Genomic DNA, 19,124 nt, shown 5'->3' with positions numbered 1-19,124 from the left:
GAGGGGTCAAAAGTTTGGCTTCCAAATACCTTTGTGCCCCATGACTTGGGCAAATTGTATCCCCTTGACAGTCACAGAGTTGTGCTGGATGAGGGTGAACTGATTGGCAGCTTTAGGACTCCTCCAGGTTGCACATGGATTACTCTAGTCAGAATGGCATTAAAAAAAAAAATCAGGAAAGGACACAAGAAAATTCATCATTTCTAGCTTCTCCTAAAAAAATAAAATGAAGTGATCTGAGATCTGGGAACCCATATCCCAGCAGGACAAACCGCAGGAGAAGCCACTACATTAAACAAGCACAGAGTGACTGATATCCTCAGATCTGACCCCCGTAGCATATGGCATCACTGGCCCTATAGGCAATGCAGTTTTCAGCCCTTAAGTGCAATCAATGAGTGGTGGGCTGGGTACCTCCTTTAGCAGGCTGGAGCGCTGAAGCTGGCCTCCTTTTGGGGTGCTAGAAAGCTCACAGATATCATCTTGGCAGAATATAAAGACCAGGGGTGGGGGCTGGACAGTAAAGCACTTGCCTCAGAACGCACAAGGACATGGGTTCAGACCTCAGGACCCACACAAAAAGCCAGGCATGTGCCTGCAACCCTAGCGATGGCAAGTCGGGCAGTAGATGCAAATGGCTGCCTAGAAACTCATAGGCGGCTAACCTGGTCTATATGGCAAATGAGGTTCCAAGACTATTCCATATCATGTGAGTGTTGACGCCAAGGTGAAAGGGGGAATCTGGAGCAACTGCCAATCAGCAGTGAGGAATACAGTCCTAACAGTCACCACTCGGTGCTAGGTCCTCCATACTGGCTCTCTCAGGATAGTGACCATAAGACCCAGGAAGCTTCTAGGGTGGGGTAGGGGCTGCAGAGCCAAGCTATTCAGGTTTACATCTCAGGGTTTTCTGTTTTGTTTCTAAGACAGGGCCCTATTTTGTATCCCAAGGTGGCCTTGAACATACTATGTAGTTCAGGCTGGCCCTCCAGGTTGCTATGTTCCTGCCTCCATTTTCTGAGTGCTGGGATTATGGGTGTGCACCACCACACCTGGCCCAAATGCCATTCTATTCTCTGTGTGACCTCAGACCACTTAGTCCAACAGCGCCTCTGTCTTTTCTCATCTTTGAATTAAGTACAATATTACTCTACATGATTGTGGTGAGCGTGAAATGCCTGAATATATTAAAATACCTGTCCTTAATAAACATTACCAAGGGCATCATTCTAATGAATTCACTTTGGGAGGGGGGGTCTAAAGTTCATTTGCTTGTAGCATGAATTTTTGTAAAGCAGCCGATCTCAGGCTAACAGTCCCTCTTGTGAGGAAAGAGGCATGTTCGCATCATCTCTTGGCTCAGTTCTGAAGGAAGCTAGAGAATTCCATGCTGGGCTTCCTGAAAAAAAAAAAAAAAACCAACAAAACTTGATCTTAAAACAATTTTTTAACCATTTTGTTTTCTTTAATTTTATGTGTATGTGATCCGGCCATCACGATAGGAAAGGTTTTGGAATGTAAGATATGCAGGCAGGGAGTTCTTGGCCTCTACCTGCAAGGAGGGTAAGAACATTCTTGGGTATTCTCTTTCAGATCTGCCTTTATTCATGCTTCCAGACGAAGATGGTGGAGAAATGTGGCTGTGCCCAATACAGCCAGCCTCTGCCTCCGGCAGCCAATTACTGCAACTACCAGCAGCACCCCAACTGGAGTGAGTGGTCCCACCTCCAGCCTTGCACATCCCAGGAGGGGAACTGGCTTGGCCAGCAACAGGCTGCCAAGTCCTGATTGCCCTTTGCCTAAAAAGGGTGTTAAAGGCCCTTTCTATCACCAAGCCTGGCTTGGATTGTACTTTGCAATTATGGGTAAATGCTATGCCTCCGCCTGTGCTAATAGCTTGCCCACATAGTCAACTCTAAAAGGCACTGTTGATAGTACTTTTACACAGACAGAGAATCGAGGTTCAGAAAGATTAAGTCACTTACCTGAGGACACACAGGCGAGAAGTCACAGAACTGAACCCAAGGGCTGCCTAACCGCCAACTCAGGTCTTTTTGTTGTTGTTTGATTGTTTGTTTTTAAAGACAGGGTTTCTCTGTGTACTGGAACTCACTTTGTAGACCAGGCTGGCCTCAAACTCAGAGATCCCCCTGCCTCTGCCTCCTGAGTGCTGGAATTGAAGGCGTGCACCACCACACCTGGTTCCCAACTCATACCTTTAATCAGGAAAAGATACCACTTCCTGAGATCACAAATCAGCATTAGTTCCCCTCTCCCCCCAAAAAAGACAGGATTTGTAAAAGGTGCAGAAATAAACAACTAACCCAAGATCACGGTGGGGGCTCCCCAGATGGCCCTAGGAAGGGTGCTGTGCCTCCAGAGTTCATACTTCTTTCTACCCTATCCCCAGTGTATTGCTACTACCAGCTGTACCAGGCCTTTGTCCGAGAAGAGCTGGGCTGCCAGTCAGTGTGCAAGCAAGCCTGCAGGTGCGTAGATCTGGAGGAACAGGGCAGGCAGGGCTGTGCTGAGCCAGCAGCCCATCTTCACTCTGTGCCCTTCTCCCCTAAGCTTTAAGGAGTGGACGCTGACCACCAGCTTGGCGCAGTGGCCTTCTGAGGCTTCGGAGGTAAGCTCTACCCCTCCCCCACCCCGAGTCCTTGATGCCTTCATCTATTCTACTATTGGGATCACAGTTCCCAGGTGGGTCGACCTATACCGCCAAGGTCAGAGAAAGGCGGTGTGGCTGAGGAAGAGGGCAGTGGGTAGCCCTAGGCCCACTCTTTCTTTCTCCATCACAGAAATGGTTGCTGAATGTTCTCACCTGGGACCGAGGCCAACAAATAAACAAAAAACTCAACAAGTAAGTTTGCCTCCACCCAGTTCCCTCTGCCTCTGTCCGCCACAGACTCTGGGCCCTTTGCTTGCTTCCTCATTGCCAAGCCCTCTCCTTTTCGTCCATTCAATCATTTAGTCAACAAATATTTACTGAGCTCCCTATCATGAACCAGGCTCTGCTCAGACTTTTGTTTGACCATGAGCTGCCATCTGAAATACATTTTGCATCGTGGCCCATTGAGTCTATCACTGGGATAAAGCATGCAACAGTATTTCCTTCTGATGTACAAAGCACTTGGGCTGATTCTCAGATGGTACACATTGCTCTGGCCAGCCCTCAGGGGATCTGCTCCACGACTCCACCATGAATACCAAAATCTCTGAATGCCCAAGTCCTGACGGGGAATGGGACACGTTTGCATGCAAGCCACCACATCCTCTCATCCATTGAAGTCATCCTTAGATTCCTCGTGGTGCCCAGTGTGATGTAAATCCTATGGAAATAGCTATCATAGTGGATTGCTCAGGGGATCTCACACAAAGCAAGTCTTTGCATGTTCAATCCAGGTGTAAATACTTTTCCTCTCAAAACATCCCCTCCATGGTGGGTTGAACATACGGATTCAGAACCAACAGACTCAGAGGGAGGGCGAGTTTCCATCCTAATTGGCCACTACACACCAGTCTGATTGGTTAGTACCTATACCAGCTCAACAGGCAAACATTTTGATACGCCTTTAAAACATTCTGATATTTTTTCATCTTTTTTCTTTTCTTTTAATTTTTTCTTTAAGACAGGATCTTGAATAGCCCAAGTTGACCTCAAACTCACTATGTAGCTAAGAATAACCTTGAACTTCTAATCTTCCTGTCTCCACATACCAAGTACTGGGATTGCAGGCATGACCCACCATGCCCAGCTTTGCCTAGTCAATTCAATTATGTACCAGACACTATCATAGTCCAGCAAACTTACTTTGGACTTGCTGGTATATCCTGACTTATAAAAATAGTCCTCTTAGCATCCTGTCTTCTAATCATGCTTAGATTTTTTCACAAAGAAACTCATTTCTGAGATACTTTTGGCAAAAATTATGTAGGCCAGAGATCAGGAATCTCAGCAGATGGAGACAAATGTGTGAGAGGCTGGAGTCACCTTCGCAACCCCGGCAATGCACATGCCTACTTCCGACCATCACCATGTCCCAGCCTAGGGTCTTCCCTGGTAAAAGTCAGTCTCGTCTCCAAGCCAGAGCATGGTGTGTGAGTTGTTAGGGGAAAATGGGAGCATCCAGGTAACCAAACATGCTCCCTGACTCTCCCCCCCACACACACATGGAGTTTGCAGTGGAAAGATAAGGTTAGAGTTAACTCATCAGTAATCCCAAAATTTTGGAGTCAAGTCAGGAGGGTTAAGAGTTCAAGGGAACCTTAGGTTACACCTTGAGACACTGTCTCAAACAAAACAACGAATAAAGAAACAACAGATAGAATGAGACTGAGCATGTGCAGTCAGTTGGTGACCCCCTAGCCAAATCTGGCCCGATAAAGCAGTCCTTTCTTTTCAGCTTTTCCTAAAAGATTAAATGTTCTGTGAACATGGGACTCCCACTCTTGCCCCAGGTCATGTGACTGTGCAGCAGTGAAAACTCTGAACGAGCATGAGCCTTCCAGCTCCGTTGTTCCTACCAGGAGAGATTGAGGAGGGTAGTTAAGGGCATGGCCTTGAAGCCAAATGGGTCTGGCTTCGAACCAGCTCACTCAACAGTCAGCTATGCAGTGAATGAACCCAATATATGTCTCAATTTCCATGCTGGGGATAATTAAAACACAGCTCCCTGCCTCAGACACTGTGAGAGCTGCATTCATTCACTCAAGGGTCTTCCAGCAGAGTTTGGCAACATCAGAAGTGCCTAATAAAGGCTACATGCTATTACACTCATTGTGACTATTACCTTAGCCTGTCTACTTCCCTTGCTTGCACCACCCATCAATCTCCTATATGAGTCCGAGACTGCAATCAAACAATTATCAATGTCAAAATATAATGAGAGGGTGGATGGGTGAACCGGAACCTCTGGGGGTTGAGAAACAGTTTTAATTTTTTGTATTTTCAGTGCATGGATGGCCTGAAAACCAGGTCCAAATTGGAAATGCACTCTGAGGTATAGAAAGAGACACAGGGACAAGGTTCTAAGAGTCTGAGGGAGTTCAGAGCACAGGCCACCATAGGTGCTTGGGCAGGAAGAAGATGAGAGCCATGCTGCCGTCTGGCAGGAAGCCAAGGCTGCCCACCCACCTGGGCCCCACCTCTTGGAATTTCCACAGGACTGACCTGGCCAAGCTCTTGATATTCTACAAAGACCTGAACCAAAGATCCATCATGGAGAGCCCAGCCAACAGCGTGAGTAGTCGGCTTGTCCAACACGTCATGGGTGCATCAATATGCCTATCTGTCTAGTCTAGAGGGTCAGTCACTGAGGGGATCTGACCTGGTGTAGGATGGCCAAAGCCTCAGAGTAGAAGCCCAGAGTGAGAGGAGACAGGCCTGTAGCTGAGGCCAATTGGGAAAAGCCCCCTTTTGAGATAGGGTCTCACTAAGTAGCCCAGACTGGCCTTGAACTGGCAATCACCCATCCCTCTGCTCCCTGAGTGCTGGATTGCAAGCGTGTGCCATGACTCTCAGCCTTGAAGTTACAGTGTGGTCTCCCTTGCAGATTGAGATGCTTCTGTCCAACTTTGGTGGACAGCTGGGCCTGTGGATGAGCTGTTCTGTCGTCTGTGTCATCGAGATTATCGAAGTCTTCTTCATTGACTTCTTCTCTATTATCGCTCGCCACCAGTGGCAGAAAGCCAAGGATTGGTGGGCCCGGAGGCGGGCACCTCCCTCCCCTGAGACTCACTCCAGCCATCAGGGCCAGGATAATCCAGCTCTGGATACAGACGATGACCTGCCCACTTTCACCTCTGCTATGCGCCTGCCTCCAGCCCCCGAAGCCCCGGTGCCTGGCACGCCACCCCCCAGATACAATACCTTACGCTTGGACAGTGCCTTTTCCTCCCAGCTCACAGACACTCAGGTGACCAATGAGTCCTGAGGCAGAACTGGAGGACAATCATAGTCTAAGGAGACTCTCTGACACAGACAGGCCCTCCTATCCTTGCTTGGGGCTTTTGATACACGACTAACAGCCTACTGTGAACAGGACGTGGCTTGGGAACCCACAGAAGGACATGATGGGCCCTGCTCAACACTTATAACTTCCAGGGTGAGTTATACCCTGCAACCTGGACTTGGCAGTTCTGAGCTGGAGAGCCAGCAGCAATGGCTTTGGTCAACAGTGGGCTCTTCACAGGACCCCAGGAGAAGTGTGCTTCTAGAGCCCCAAGCTCAGGAGTTCACCTACAATATCCCTGGCCTAGGCTGTAGTCCAAGCATATGATCTTGGGTAGCAAGGCTGGCCAGCCATCACCTGATGCGGGTGACAAAAGAAATTAGCACCATCCTTGGGTATCAACTGTTGGTTGCTGAATTAAGTCATTGACACTGGGACAAGGTGTACTCTGCGTCCTCAGACAGACAGTTGGCCCAGGGCCTGGGAGTGTGTTTGGAGAGGGCACGGTAGAGAGAGGCCAAGGGGTGTGGCAGGATGTCCCCACTCTGGGAGTAGGGTGGGGCGGTAGAGAAGGGCCAGTTAGAGGGCATAGCTAGACACTCCTAACAATCGGTATTCCCATAATTTCAACTCAAGAGTGGCATTCTGGGAGTTGTGCTAAGTAAGCACTTACATAACCCACCCCAGGGCATAACAAACATCAGACCACAGACCCAATCCTTTATTTTGTAATTGAACTGAGAATATGTGTGTGTGTATGAGTGTGAGTGTATGCGTGTGTGTGATGTATATGTGTGTGTTTATAATTTTTACATAGTTAATATATACATATGTATATATCAAAAAGAGAATTTTTGTGACTCATGAAAATTATATGAGGTTCAAATGTTAGTGTCTATAAATAAAGTTTTATTGATACTCGGTCATGCCTATTTCTTTGTACTTTGTTCATGGATGCTATGCGAGCTGAATTAACACAGCTGGGTGGTTAAAATGTTGGCCTTTTCCAGAAATAGTCTGCTGACTCCTAGGTTAGTCCATTAAGGAGGTATAGAAACTAGAGCAAGTTATCTGTTTAAGATGACATAGCCAGAAAGTTGCAGAGCCTGGATTTGAACCCAAGCAGCCTAACTTGGGGACATGAGCACTCTCATTCCCCTATCCTGAATGCAGTCTCTGTGTGCATTAAGTATGAAGCTGATGTCACTTGTGGTGGAAAGAGGAGGAGGCTTAGCACCCAGGATCTAGACTAGAAGAAGGTCCTTCGTGCATCAATCAGAAAGACCTGCATTTGGGGACTCATTGACACACAGGACAGGGACTGGTGGAGTCCAGGGTCTTCATGAAAGAAGCTATGGGGACCCTACATGAGCGAAGGACCCAGGTCCCACCCCATACATACATCCCACGCCTGCACCTATAGTCACCGCCTCTGCCCTGTGTAGTATTTCCACTGGTTCTCAGGGGTCAGGGAACAGATGTCATATGCTGGGAGCTGTGCTAAGCACTTACATAAATCACCTTAGGGCACGACAAACACCAGCCTACATGATGACTGTGGGTTACATGGCACTCCCCTGGGGGATGGTGAAGGAGCTAAGCCTTAAAGGCATAAGCCTGGCTGGGCTCCTGGGGGCTACAACCAGTACTGAGAGGAAACACGTTACAGACGCCCACTTGAACACCACTCAAAGGAGATCTGGGGACTGTGCCCTCAAATCCACGGAACTGGCCAGCCTTGGCATGTTATCCTAACAGGAACACTTCCAGCAAGGCTGAAGCTGCTGCCGGGTGTGTCAAAGGTGAGACCGACAGCATCTGGCTTAATTGTTCTCTAGTAAATGGGCGTGCACACCTTCTGGCTCCAGCCATCTGCACGCCTGCTTGACTTCTGCAATGTTTTCTTTTCTCCTTTTCCATTCACCCTTCTTTTACCGCTACACACGTCTCACCCCTTGGTATACATTTTCATCCATTCATGTCTTTCGTGAGATCATGAACTCTATGGAGACAGGAATAATGTCTTACCTCTTTGTACTCCGATTGAGATAGGATGAACACAGTGTTGATGTTTAGTTGAATGAAGCTTATCAGGACAATAGTAATCGGGCTGACAAGTTGGCTCAGTGGGTAAAAGAACTTGCTGCCAAGTTAAATGACCTGAATTTAATCCCCAGAATACACATGTGAAAGGAGAGAGAGAAAAAAACAACTCACTGAGTTTCATCTGACCTCCACATGCATGCCACAGCATGTGTGCCCATACAAAGCAAACAAATAATTTTTTTTTTTAAAAAAAAAGAACAATAAGAGTGGCAAAAAAATTTTCCAGATCTTATTATTGGCTAGGGGTTCTGTGAGTTTCCTCACACACATCAGCTTCTGTAGTGCTGGCCCCTGGGGTACTCTTGCAAATGAACTGAAGCACGGAGAATTCTCTTCTAACCACACAGTTGGTAATTCATGTGCCCCACCCAATAGTGGAGCCTGTTGGCCTAGCTATCCACCACCTGAAACTGTCTTTCACTCAGAGCTTCCCCGAGAGGCCAGGATTTTCTGTCCCTGAGGAAACTGTCCCTGGTCCTCTGGATTTAGGTCCAGAGGAATTCTTATGTCAAGACAAGGGTGAGAACAACCCCATGGTCCATCAAGCATTTCCTAATGGTTCAGAGATCCCCTGGGAACCTGCAACCCAAAGGGTGATATTGAATAAAGAATTATGTTTTCTAGACTTGGTATAGCTCAGTTGGTAGAGCACTTGCCTAGCATGCAAGAATTCCTGGGTTCAATTCCTAGCACCACTTAATCCAAGCATGGGGGCACTTACTTATAGCCCTAGCTACACTCAGCTACACAGTAAATTCAAGGCCAACCTGAGATACAGGAGACCCTGTCTCAAAAAGAACTTGTCTTGGAACTTGCTCTGCAGACCAGGCTGGCCTTGAACTCACAGAGATCCACCTGCCTCTGCCTCCCAAGTGCTGGTATTAAAGGTGTGTGCCACCACCGCCCAGCTCAAAAAAAAAAAAAATAAGACCTATGCTTGTCTGAGGTTGAAACTCAGGAGAGAGGCTGGAATCAGACATAGGAGGCATGAATGATGACTGGGTCACCGTGGAGGAAAATGGTTATGGTTATGCCCTCAGTCAGAAGATGGAAAGCAGCAGCAGCAGAAGTTCCCAGAACAAAAGGCAAAGCAGCATAAGGCTCCCTGCCCCCAAAGCGCTCCTCCTTTTCATCCCTACTCCAGGATACTCCAGAAGGATGTCTCCGCAGGACAGACATGGTACATAGGTCTTCCCAGTTAGATGTTTCCCCCTCAGCTTGGCCAGATTTATGAACTCACTCTAGGGTGAGGATGTTAAATGGCAGGACGGCTTTGCTGCCACACCTGCATGCACTGTCCTTTCTCTTTCTCTACAGAGTCCCCACTCATGCATCCATGCATTAAGAAGAGGTACAGATGCTGCTGAGTCTTATACAGCATTCACTTGACCTAGCAAGCTGGTCATGTGGTGTTGATGGACAGAATAAACAAACCATTGCATTTTCAACTGTGCAAAAACCAAATTCCAGTTCAGTGTCTTTAGCACTTTTATGCTGTTGATCACTCTGTCTGATGATCAAGTGATTCCCTCAATTGCTTTCCTTCTAATTTTTGAGACAGGATACAAAAAGGATAAGTGGATAATGGAGATGTGAATATATATATATATGCCATAAAGAAAGATGAAATAGGCGGGAAAATGGATGAAACTGAAAATTATCAGGTTGAGTGAGGTCATCTGTGATGGAGGAAGGTCATTGGCTAATAAAGAAACTTCTTGGCCCTCATAGGTTAGAACATAGGTGGGTGGAGTAAACAGAACAGAATGCTGGGAGGAAGAGGAAGTGAGCTCAGATGCAGGGCAGCTCCTCTGAGAGACAGATGCCTTGCAGCTCATCGCCAGAGCAGATGCGATGAAGCTCCAACCCAGGATGGACGTAGGCTAGAATCTTCCCGGTAAGTGCACCTTGGGGTGCTACACACATTATTAGAAATGGGCTACTCCAGGTGTGAGAGTTAGCCGAGAAGAGGCTAGATATAATGGGCCAAGCAGTTTTTAAAAGAATACAGTTTGTGTGTTGTTATTTCGGGGCATAAGCTAGCCAGGCGACCAGGAACTAGGGTGGCAGGAACGCAGCCCGCAGCTCCTACAACAGAATGGCCCCCAACGTGTGGACAACTGAATCCACAGAAAGCCTGAGAAAGCTTGGGAAAGAAGAGAGTAAAGCATGTTTTCTTGGTAGCAGCAATTTCTCGGGTCTGCTCTGCTTGCTAGAGGCAAGCAAGCACTCTCATCTAAGAGAGGCTTCCTGACTCAGCTTTAGCTGCAAAATCCTGCAGCTCATTAAGAGGTCCTGCCACGAAACACTTAAATGGTATTGATAAAAGCTGACTGCATGCTTGTTTGTTTTCAGCCATAGCAGGAAAAAAGTTGTGTTGTTTTAAAATGCGGGCTTTCTGGGCCGTCCTGCCAGGGCAAACTCTGACTGTTTGAGGCAGGAGGGTCGGCTACAGAGAGAGGACTTGAGTGTTGTCTGTTGCAGCTTGCTTGCTGGCAGAGACCTTGAAACGCCATAGACTTAGACTTGTGGCAATAAAAATGGCTACAGCTGGTATCTCTGCCATGAGGCTGGAAAGCTAAGGAATGGGCTGGATCCAGCCATCAAAGCCACGGCTTTTGTCCTACTGATATTGCTTGGTAAATTATAGACTCATGTGGTCAGAAAAAGAGAGATATACAGTAAAGAGAGATTCAAAGACAAAGAAAACTTTAAATGATTTACAGTGTGTTAAAAATATATGCAAGCTAAAAGTTAAAGTACTTAAAAGTAAAAAAAAAAAAAGGAAGAGAGTAGTTGGGTGTGGTAGTACACACCTTTAATCCCAACACTTGGGAGGCAGAGGGAGATTGACCTCTGTGACTTCAAGGTGTGGTAGCACACGCCTTTAATCCCAGTGCCTAAAAGGCAGAGACAAACAGATCTCTGTGAGTTCAAGGTGTAGTAGCATACACCTTTAATTCCAATGCCTGGGGGGCAGAGACAGGTGGATCTCTGAGAGGTCAAGGACAGCCTGGTCTACAGAGTTATTCCAGGTCAAAGATACAGAGAACCTGTCTCAAAAAGCAAAAAATAAAAGTAAAAATAAACAAAATAGACATTAAAATAAAGCGCACAAAGATGGAAAATACACAGAGAATTTTGATACCATATGCTATTGTGCTCTGTTTGAATTGTTTGAATGCTGAGGAAGGAGCAACAGCTGCTAAGAGATATTTGTTTATAAATGCTACTGAACTAATCCAACATAGATATTTTGAAAATACCTTGACTTCAGAATTTGGATCTAAGGATATGATACTTTGGAAAAGAGATTCTTCTTTTGTTTTCACAGACGATGACACCCTGAGGATTGCTTCCATCCCAATATGGTATGATAGACCATGCCCTCCTGAAAGGTTGCTGTGAACACCTTCAAAAACTTACTTCACTCAATTGATGACTGAGATGAACCTAGCACACAGGTTATACCCTGAAATACCTGATTAACAGTGCCCCCATTCAGCAGGAAGCAGTTTGGAGAGAAATAACTATGTCCATATTCCCAAATATTGTTTATAAATGTTCTTTTACATTTAAAGGGGGATATGATATAGGTATGAATAATTTGCATTGATATGGATTTTGCTTTAGTGATTTAAATTTAAGGTCAATTTTGTTATATGTATATGTATTTCTGATATTGATTAAGGTATTGTGATTGTGTAGCTCATGTAAAAATGTTATGTATATAAGTTGTTAATGAATAGTTATCTATAATAGTCAAGTTTGTAGTCATGTTAGATTTTCTAGATGTACATAGATATATTTTAGATAGACATTCTTCATATCTTTCAAAGACTCCGGAATATGCTATTTAATGTTTTAATAACTTAGGACTTTTCATGACAATGAGACACTCTGCTCCTGGCAGCACCAATCTACTTCAAGAAGAAGATGGGCGTCGAAGAGGATCCTTATGGAGTTTGATAGCCATTTGGGCAAGAAACTGCTCTTGCCTGGACTGCTGCATAAACTGGACACAAAGAACCCACAGAAACAGGACTACTGAACTTGCCTAAAGGTGAGATGATCTTTCGGGGTTCCTGATTCATGAAAGAGTCTGCGAGACATTCTGCAGGACACAGCAGATAGTGACTGAACTGCCTTTGAAATTTCCTGCTTCATGGAAATGTCTCTGTATACTATGGGCCTGTAGGCCGAAGATGGATGCCCCAATGGTACAGAGGAACTTTGGGTGACTGTCCAGGCAGCGAGCTGTCTCTGTGATTTCTAGAGTTTTGTAAGTTGCTTACTTCTTGTTTGATTAGGTAATAGTATATCCTTCTGGAATGTTTGATGGAGTTGAAGAATAGATAGATAGTTATAGCTGTTTTCCTTTGTTATGATAAAAGATGAAATACATGTAAATATTGTAACTGTAATTCTTGCTTGATAACTGTTTTGTTATATGTAATTTTGCTATGTTAAAGTGAATGCCTTTGCTTTTTGTTTAAACAGAAAAAGGGGAAATGATGGAGGAAGGTCATTGGCTAATAAAGAAACTTCTTGGCCCTCATAGGTTAGAACATAGGTGGGTGGAGTAAACAGAACAGAATGCTGGGAGGAAGAGGAAGTGAGCTCAGATGCAGGGCAGCTCCTCTGAGAGACAGATGCCATGCAGCTCATCGCCAGGGCAGATGCGATGAAGCTCCAACCCAGGATGGACGTAGGCTAGAATCTTCCCGGTAAGCGCACCTTGGGGTGCTACACACATTATTAGAAATGGGCTACTCCAGGTGTGAGAGTTAGCCGAGAAGAGGCTAGATATAATGGGCCAAGCAGTTTTTAAAAGAATACAGTTTGTGTGTTGTTATTTCGGGGCATAAGCTAGCTAGGCAACCAGGAGCTGGGGTGGCAGGAACGCAGCCCACAGCTCCCACAACACATCTGAGCTCAGAAAGACAAACATCTTATGTCCATCTCATGTGGGGGATCTTGACTCTCACTGCTAAATCTGTGTCTTTAGCCTGGCAAGTGGGTTAAGGCCAGGAATCTAGAAGAGGTCCTGGGGATGGAGAAAAAGGGGTTGGGGTTTGGGTAGACAAGCCAACAAAATGGAAGGGGGATACCAGAGGTAGAAAGGGCAGACAGATCACATAGGAACTGTGACTTCACAAGCTAATTACAAAGGAAACAGCTCCCAGGGGTACAAAGACATCTTGGCTCACAGTTGGAGCTTGTGTTCAGTCGTGTTATGGTGGTGAGTGCCTGTAATTCCAGGGTTGGAGATGAAGGGCTGCATAGCTGATCCTGTCACAAAGAAAGGAAAGGAACAGAAACCATCAGGTGAAGAGATGCTATGAGAAAAGAGACCACCCCTGGATGCTGTCGGGGAGGGGTGGGCCCAGGTTCTGCCATAACCCGGAGATGGTGTTATCTAAGGAGCAGTTTTACCAAAGGAAAGACAGATTTTCACTCCTGGTCTCAGAGGCTTCCTTCCAAGTTCTCACTCAGCACATCAGCCTGCAGAGGACAATTTATCTTCAAAATACAGAGGTGAAGTAGTCATTCATGCGGATAGATACATCGTGGAGAAGAAGAATGCTCTAAGAAGAATGAAATGCCAGCACTGGCAAAAAAAAAAATAAATACTTCTTTTTATAATGGAATTTTATTCAGTCACTAAAAAGGAATAAAGTGGGGCCAGCGAATTGGGTCAGCACACGAAGGCACTTGGCGTCAAGCCTGAAGACCTCTGTTCAATCCCCAGCACCCGCTTGGGAGGAGGGAACTGTCTCCATCAAGCTGTCCTGACTTCCACACATTCTCATGCTGATGGCCTTCCCTCACAGAAAACAAAAAAAACAGGAAATAAATTAATGTAATTTGTAATGAAGTACTGAGATAGATATAGGTGAATTTCAAACCTATGAGCCCAACTGAGACAGCTAGCAGACATAAAAGATCACCATAACTGTTTGTTTCCACTTAGAACTAAGACTCAAAGACAGACTCTGAGCATCAGAGTAGACTGACAGCCCAGAGGAAGGAAGGCTGCTGATGGCTGAATGACTTGGGGTTCCCACGCGGGGATAGGAAAACATTTTGGAACTACACAGAGACCACTGAACCTCAAGGGGTTGACTTTACAAAAGGTGAATTTTACCTCAGTAAAAAATTCAAATTAAGTCTAAGAATGGACATGAAGAGACATCTATAATCTCAGTACAAGGGAAGCAGGAGGATTTCGAATTTGAAGACCAGACTGGGCTATGTAGCAAAGTCCTGCCTCATAATGTATGTATGTATGTATGTATGTATGTATGTATGTATGTATGTATGTATGTACGTGATAATATCCCCCAGGACCCTGGTAGTGGGTAACTCTGCCGATACAATAACCCAATCAAGTCGAATTAAAGTCCAGGTTTTAATCTGAGCAAGGCACTCCTGAGTGGTCCCAGGTGAAGAGAGGAAACCACGAGAAAAACCACAAGGGGAAGCCTGTGGAACCAGACCTTACATATTCTTCGGGATGGAGCCGCTGTTTGGTGGGCTTTCTTTGGGCAGGGTCTGAAGGAAACAGCTCCAGAGAAGGGGCTGCCGCTTGGTGCACTGAAGGCGGGGTTTGGAGAAGGCAGCTCCAGGGGAGATCCCCAACAATATGTATGTATGTCTGTATGTATGTGTGTATGTATGTATGTATGTATGTATGTATATTTAAAAAGTGAGCTGACTTGCTGAGAGGTGGCAGCACACCCCTTTAATCCTAGCGCTCGGGAGGCAAAGGGAGGCAGATAACTGAGTTCAAGACCAGCCCCATCTCCAGAGAAGTTCCAGGACAGTCAGGGCTATGCAGAGAAACCCTGTCTAAAAAAAAAAAAAAAAAAATCATAAAAATAAAAAGTGAGCTGACTTAAAAGAAAACCACAAATGAGAGAGCAAAGCAAAGCAAGATGCTCTAACTGCAGAAGCCAAGAGAGTAGAAACCTCTGGGTGCATAGGGGGTGCAGAAGAGCTCAGAGGCACCGAGACATGTGGACCCCGGCTGGTGAATGGCTGCTTGCCACCCCGAATGGCATCGCATATAGATGTAGGCTTTCCTGTCAGACCACATATAAATCTTCTACTCATTCTGCTACAGAGTGTGAATTTGCACGATTTAAAAGGTCTTAGGGATCAGGAGTTAGCCCAGTCTATAAACCGCTTACCTTACAAGTGTGAGAACTTGAGTTGAACCCCCAGAACCCATGTAAAAAGCCAAGAATGGTGAAACATGCTTATAATCCCAGCTCTGGGGAGGTAGAGACAGGCAGATCCCTGGGGCTCACTAACCAGTCAAACTAATGAGAGACCCTGTCTCAAAAAACAAGGTGAATGGCGCTAACAGAATGAGACCCAAAGTTGGTGCTCTGACCTCAGGTGTACATAAGCATGTATACATGTACATGTATGTATATCATTACACACCTGCAGACACTACACACACACACACACACACATACCACAATTCACAACACACATACACATCTCAGAAAAGAAAGAAAAGTATGTGGATGGTAAGACAGACATTATATGAGTCCTAAAAGCAGCCAGACACCCCTAAAAACAGCTGGCAGTCAACGAGATGCCCTGAGATCAAACACCCCCTGCTTTGACCCCTCCTCCTCCAGAGAAACTGTTCTGAGAAATAACTGTGTAGCCATCCTCTGGGCCCTGGGAACATCTTCTGTCTGTCCCAACTCTGGCTCACACCGCCTCCCTCCAGTCCATCCCAGCAAACTGAGAAACTATCCCAGCCCCTTCTGTCCCAAGGCAGAGCCAGCCCAGGGTGGAGAAGGGCCTGGCTCAGCAGGATTCCTGACACACGTGCTGTAATTGCTGGCTACCAAGCTAAAGAAGCCTCATTGTGTCCGGCTCAAATCAAGAAGCAGGAAGAGCAGGAGAAACCGCCCCAGTTGTTACTTTGCTCCTTCTCCTTCCTTCTGGAACATTCCCGGGGGATCTTCCCAACCTCCTTGCCTCATATCTCCAGCCAAACCAGCTAAGGGCTTGTCTGAAAATCTCTGCTACCCAGCAGCTCTGTTTGTGAACTGGCTGCCTGAACTCAGGGAGCAGCAGCCACCTTTTGCTCTTTTAAATAACATTATTTAAAATATCTTTTACTTGTATCTACACAAAAATAAAAATAATATATTAGAAATCTGTTTTGAAAAATAACAAAACCCCAATTCAGTTTGAATTAAGAAAACAATAAATGCTATAAATTTTGGCTCCCATCACTGAAGAGTCCAGCGGTCTGCAGTTTCAGGTGCTGCAGGATGCAGAGACCCAAACATGGGCTCAGAACTTGGACTTCCCTCTTCTCATCTATGTTGTTAGGTTCGTTCTTAGACATATTCTCCCACACAGTATGTCAAGATGATGTCATAGTCCTAGCACGTGCCCCACTTCTCAATACCCTAAAAGAAAAGAAGATTCTCTCCTTAAACAATTTCTAGCTCACCAAGTGAACTGTGTTCACATATTTGGGCCATTGGCTCTTTCCTGAATCCAACAGCGCAGCCAAGGGACGAAACCATGACTGGCCAGGCCTGGATCCTGCACTTATTTTTCAACTAGGAGAGCTGCCTGGGCTTTAAAGGCAACATTGAAAGAGAGTAGGGTATGGAGTGATTACCCAAGAGTCTCTAGCCCTCATCAGGGATAACAGTTACATATGACAGATACGACATAGGAAATGGGCATCAAACTGATGACAGGTTTCCATGGGATGTCATCTGGGCCATCTTTTCGTAACCAATCCAGCTTGAAAGAGTTCCCAAGCCAAAAATGTTAAAGTGACTGGGGTGTAAACATGAGAAAGCAAAGCAGAGGACATTGGGGTGAGAAAATGACTCTGGCCGTCTGTGGCTCCCTGACAGCCTTGTAAGACAGTTAGCCAACAGGTCTCCATCAACCTTGGAACAAACTTCTAAGGTCACTTTAAATTTTACCTGCAGCTACTCATCCATAATCAATATACCCATACATACATACATACATACATACATACATACATACATACATACACCTATGCATGCGTCCATGCATCCATCCACCCATCCACACACATACATACATACATACATACATACATACATACACCTATGCATGCATCCATGCATCCATCCACCCATCCATACACACACACACATACATACATACATACATACACCTATGCATGCATCCATGCATCCATCTACCTATCCATCCACTCACCCATTCAACTATCTATCTACACATCCATACACATATCCATTCATACACATATTTATATATTTATCCAACTACCCACCTATTCAATAATTACCTTTTTAAACTCTATAGTTGTACTATCTGGTTCAAATCCAAGTCATAACACTTATATATATGTGACTTTGGGCAAGATTTTTGATCCATATATGACTCCAATTTTGCTACATAGGATTGTTTTGAGCCAGGTCTGATGGCTTAGGCCTCTAATGCTCACTACTCACGGGGCCTTGGCTACAAAGTGAGTTTAAGGTCAGTTTAGGTAACATGGAAGACCTGTATTTAAAAAAAAAAAAAAAAGAAAGAAAAGGAGGAAGGGAGGCAGGGAGGGAGGGAGGGAGGGAGGGAGGGAGGGAGGGAAGGAAGGAAGGAAGGAAGGAAGGAAGGAAGGAAGGAAGGAAAGAAGGAAGTGTAAAGAGGGATGGAAATACAGTTTAATGGTAGAGCACCTGCCTAGCAAGCGTGAGACCATAGATCCAGTCTCAGCACCTCAAAAACATAATAATAGATAAAAATACATACATGTATATGATTTAAAAAAGACAGTCACTAAGTTCTCTGCTAAGGGATGGGCTCCTGAAAGTTCCTGGCAGAGTTTTCTTTGTGTGCTTGGGAGAGGTGTGGGTGTGTTTGCAGGTTGGTGCAGGCACGTGTGAAGGCACGTGTGTGCACACATCCACATGGAGCCAGAGGTCATCTTTGGGTGTTGTTCCTCAGGTGCCATCCACCCATTTTTTGAAACAGTGTTTCTCATTGACTTGGGGCTCACTGATTAGGCTGGGCTGGCTTGCCAGTGATCCCCAGAGATCCACCTGCTTCTGTCTCTTTATTATTGGTATTATGCACCACCATATCTGACTTTTTATTTCTCTCTCTCTCTCTCTCTCTCTCTCTCTCTCTCTCTGTGTGTGTGTGTGTGTGTGTGTGTCTGTGTGTCTGTGTGTCTGTGTGTCTGTGTGTGGCTGATGCATGTGTGCCCACGTTAGTGTTAGGGGACACTTACCAATGCATGTGTGTGTGTGAAACCCAGAAGTCAATATTAGATATCTCCCTCTGTTGCTCTCCACTTGATTTTTCAGACAGGATCCCTCACTGAACCTTGACCCAACTATTAACAGTCTTGCTGACCAATGAGTCCCCAGGATCTGCCTGCCTCAACCTTCCCCTCAGACTCTGGGGTTATAGGTACATACCACCACATCAGCCCTTTACGTAGATGCTGGGGATCTGAACTCGGGTCTTTCTGCTTGCACAGCAAACACTGACACTGAGCCGTCTCCCCAGCTCCACAGCTGGGTGTTCGTGTGGATGCTGTGGATTGAATGTAGGCCCCATGCTTGAGTGGCAAGCACTTTATCAGTTGAGTAATCTCTCCAACCCGTTGGCAGAATTTTTACTTTATTTTATTAGCATTTTTCATTTATTTTACATACCTACTACAGTCTCCCCCCTCCTAGCCATTCCCCCTCTATTGTATCTACTTTTCCTCTGTTTCCACTCAGAAAGGGGAAGGCCTCCCAAGGTCTTAGACAAAGCACAGTACATCAGTTGAGGCAGGACTGAGCTCCATCCCCTACCCCGCATCAAGACTGGATTTTTTCAGTGTTGAGTTTCTGTTTTTTTTGGTTTTTTTTCCAACATTAAACACCACATACCAGATGTTGGTAAAGCAACTTACAGGTTGTTTTGGGCAGACCACTCTTTCTTCTCTGTATTCCTGCAGGTAGATTTTGGCTATAAGAACTGTTGGGACCACGGGTATTCTGGGTCTTCCTAATTTGGGAGTGG

The 19,124-nt window shown here is 45.6% G+C and overlaps 1 protein-coding gene across 1 annotated transcript in view; it reads left to right on the top strand.

The window, feature by feature from the left end:
• The window catches only part of Scnn1g (sodium channel epithelial 1 subunit gamma), a 32,304-nt gene extending 25,693 nt beyond the window's left edge, over nt 1–6,611 (top strand). Inside the window, exons 8-13 of the mRNA XM_057778949.1 lie at nt 1,594–1,711; nt 2,411–2,489; nt 2,572–2,629; nt 2,802–2,863; nt 5,167–5,242; nt 5,556–6,611. Coding sequence (XP_057634932.1) covers nt 1,594–1,711; nt 2,411–2,489; nt 2,572–2,629; nt 2,802–2,863; nt 5,167–5,242; nt 5,556–5,936 — 774 coding nt within the window. The 3' untranslated portion in view covers nt 5,937–6,611. The remainder of the gene's footprint in view (nt 1–1,593; nt 1,712–2,410; nt 2,490–2,571; nt 2,630–2,801; nt 2,864–5,166; nt 5,243–5,555) is intronic.
• The last annotated feature ends 12,513 nt before the right edge of the window (nt 6,612–19,124 follow it).

The sequence above is a fragment of the Chionomys nivalis genome, chromosome 8 (assembly GCF_950005125.1).
Source record: "Chionomys nivalis chromosome 8, mChiNiv1.1, whole genome shotgun sequence".
In the NCBI taxonomy this organism is placed as follows: Eukaryota; Metazoa; Chordata; class Mammalia; order Rodentia; family Cricetidae; genus Chionomys; species Chionomys nivalis.
This window is presented reverse-complemented; position numbering and strand designations above follow the sequence as displayed.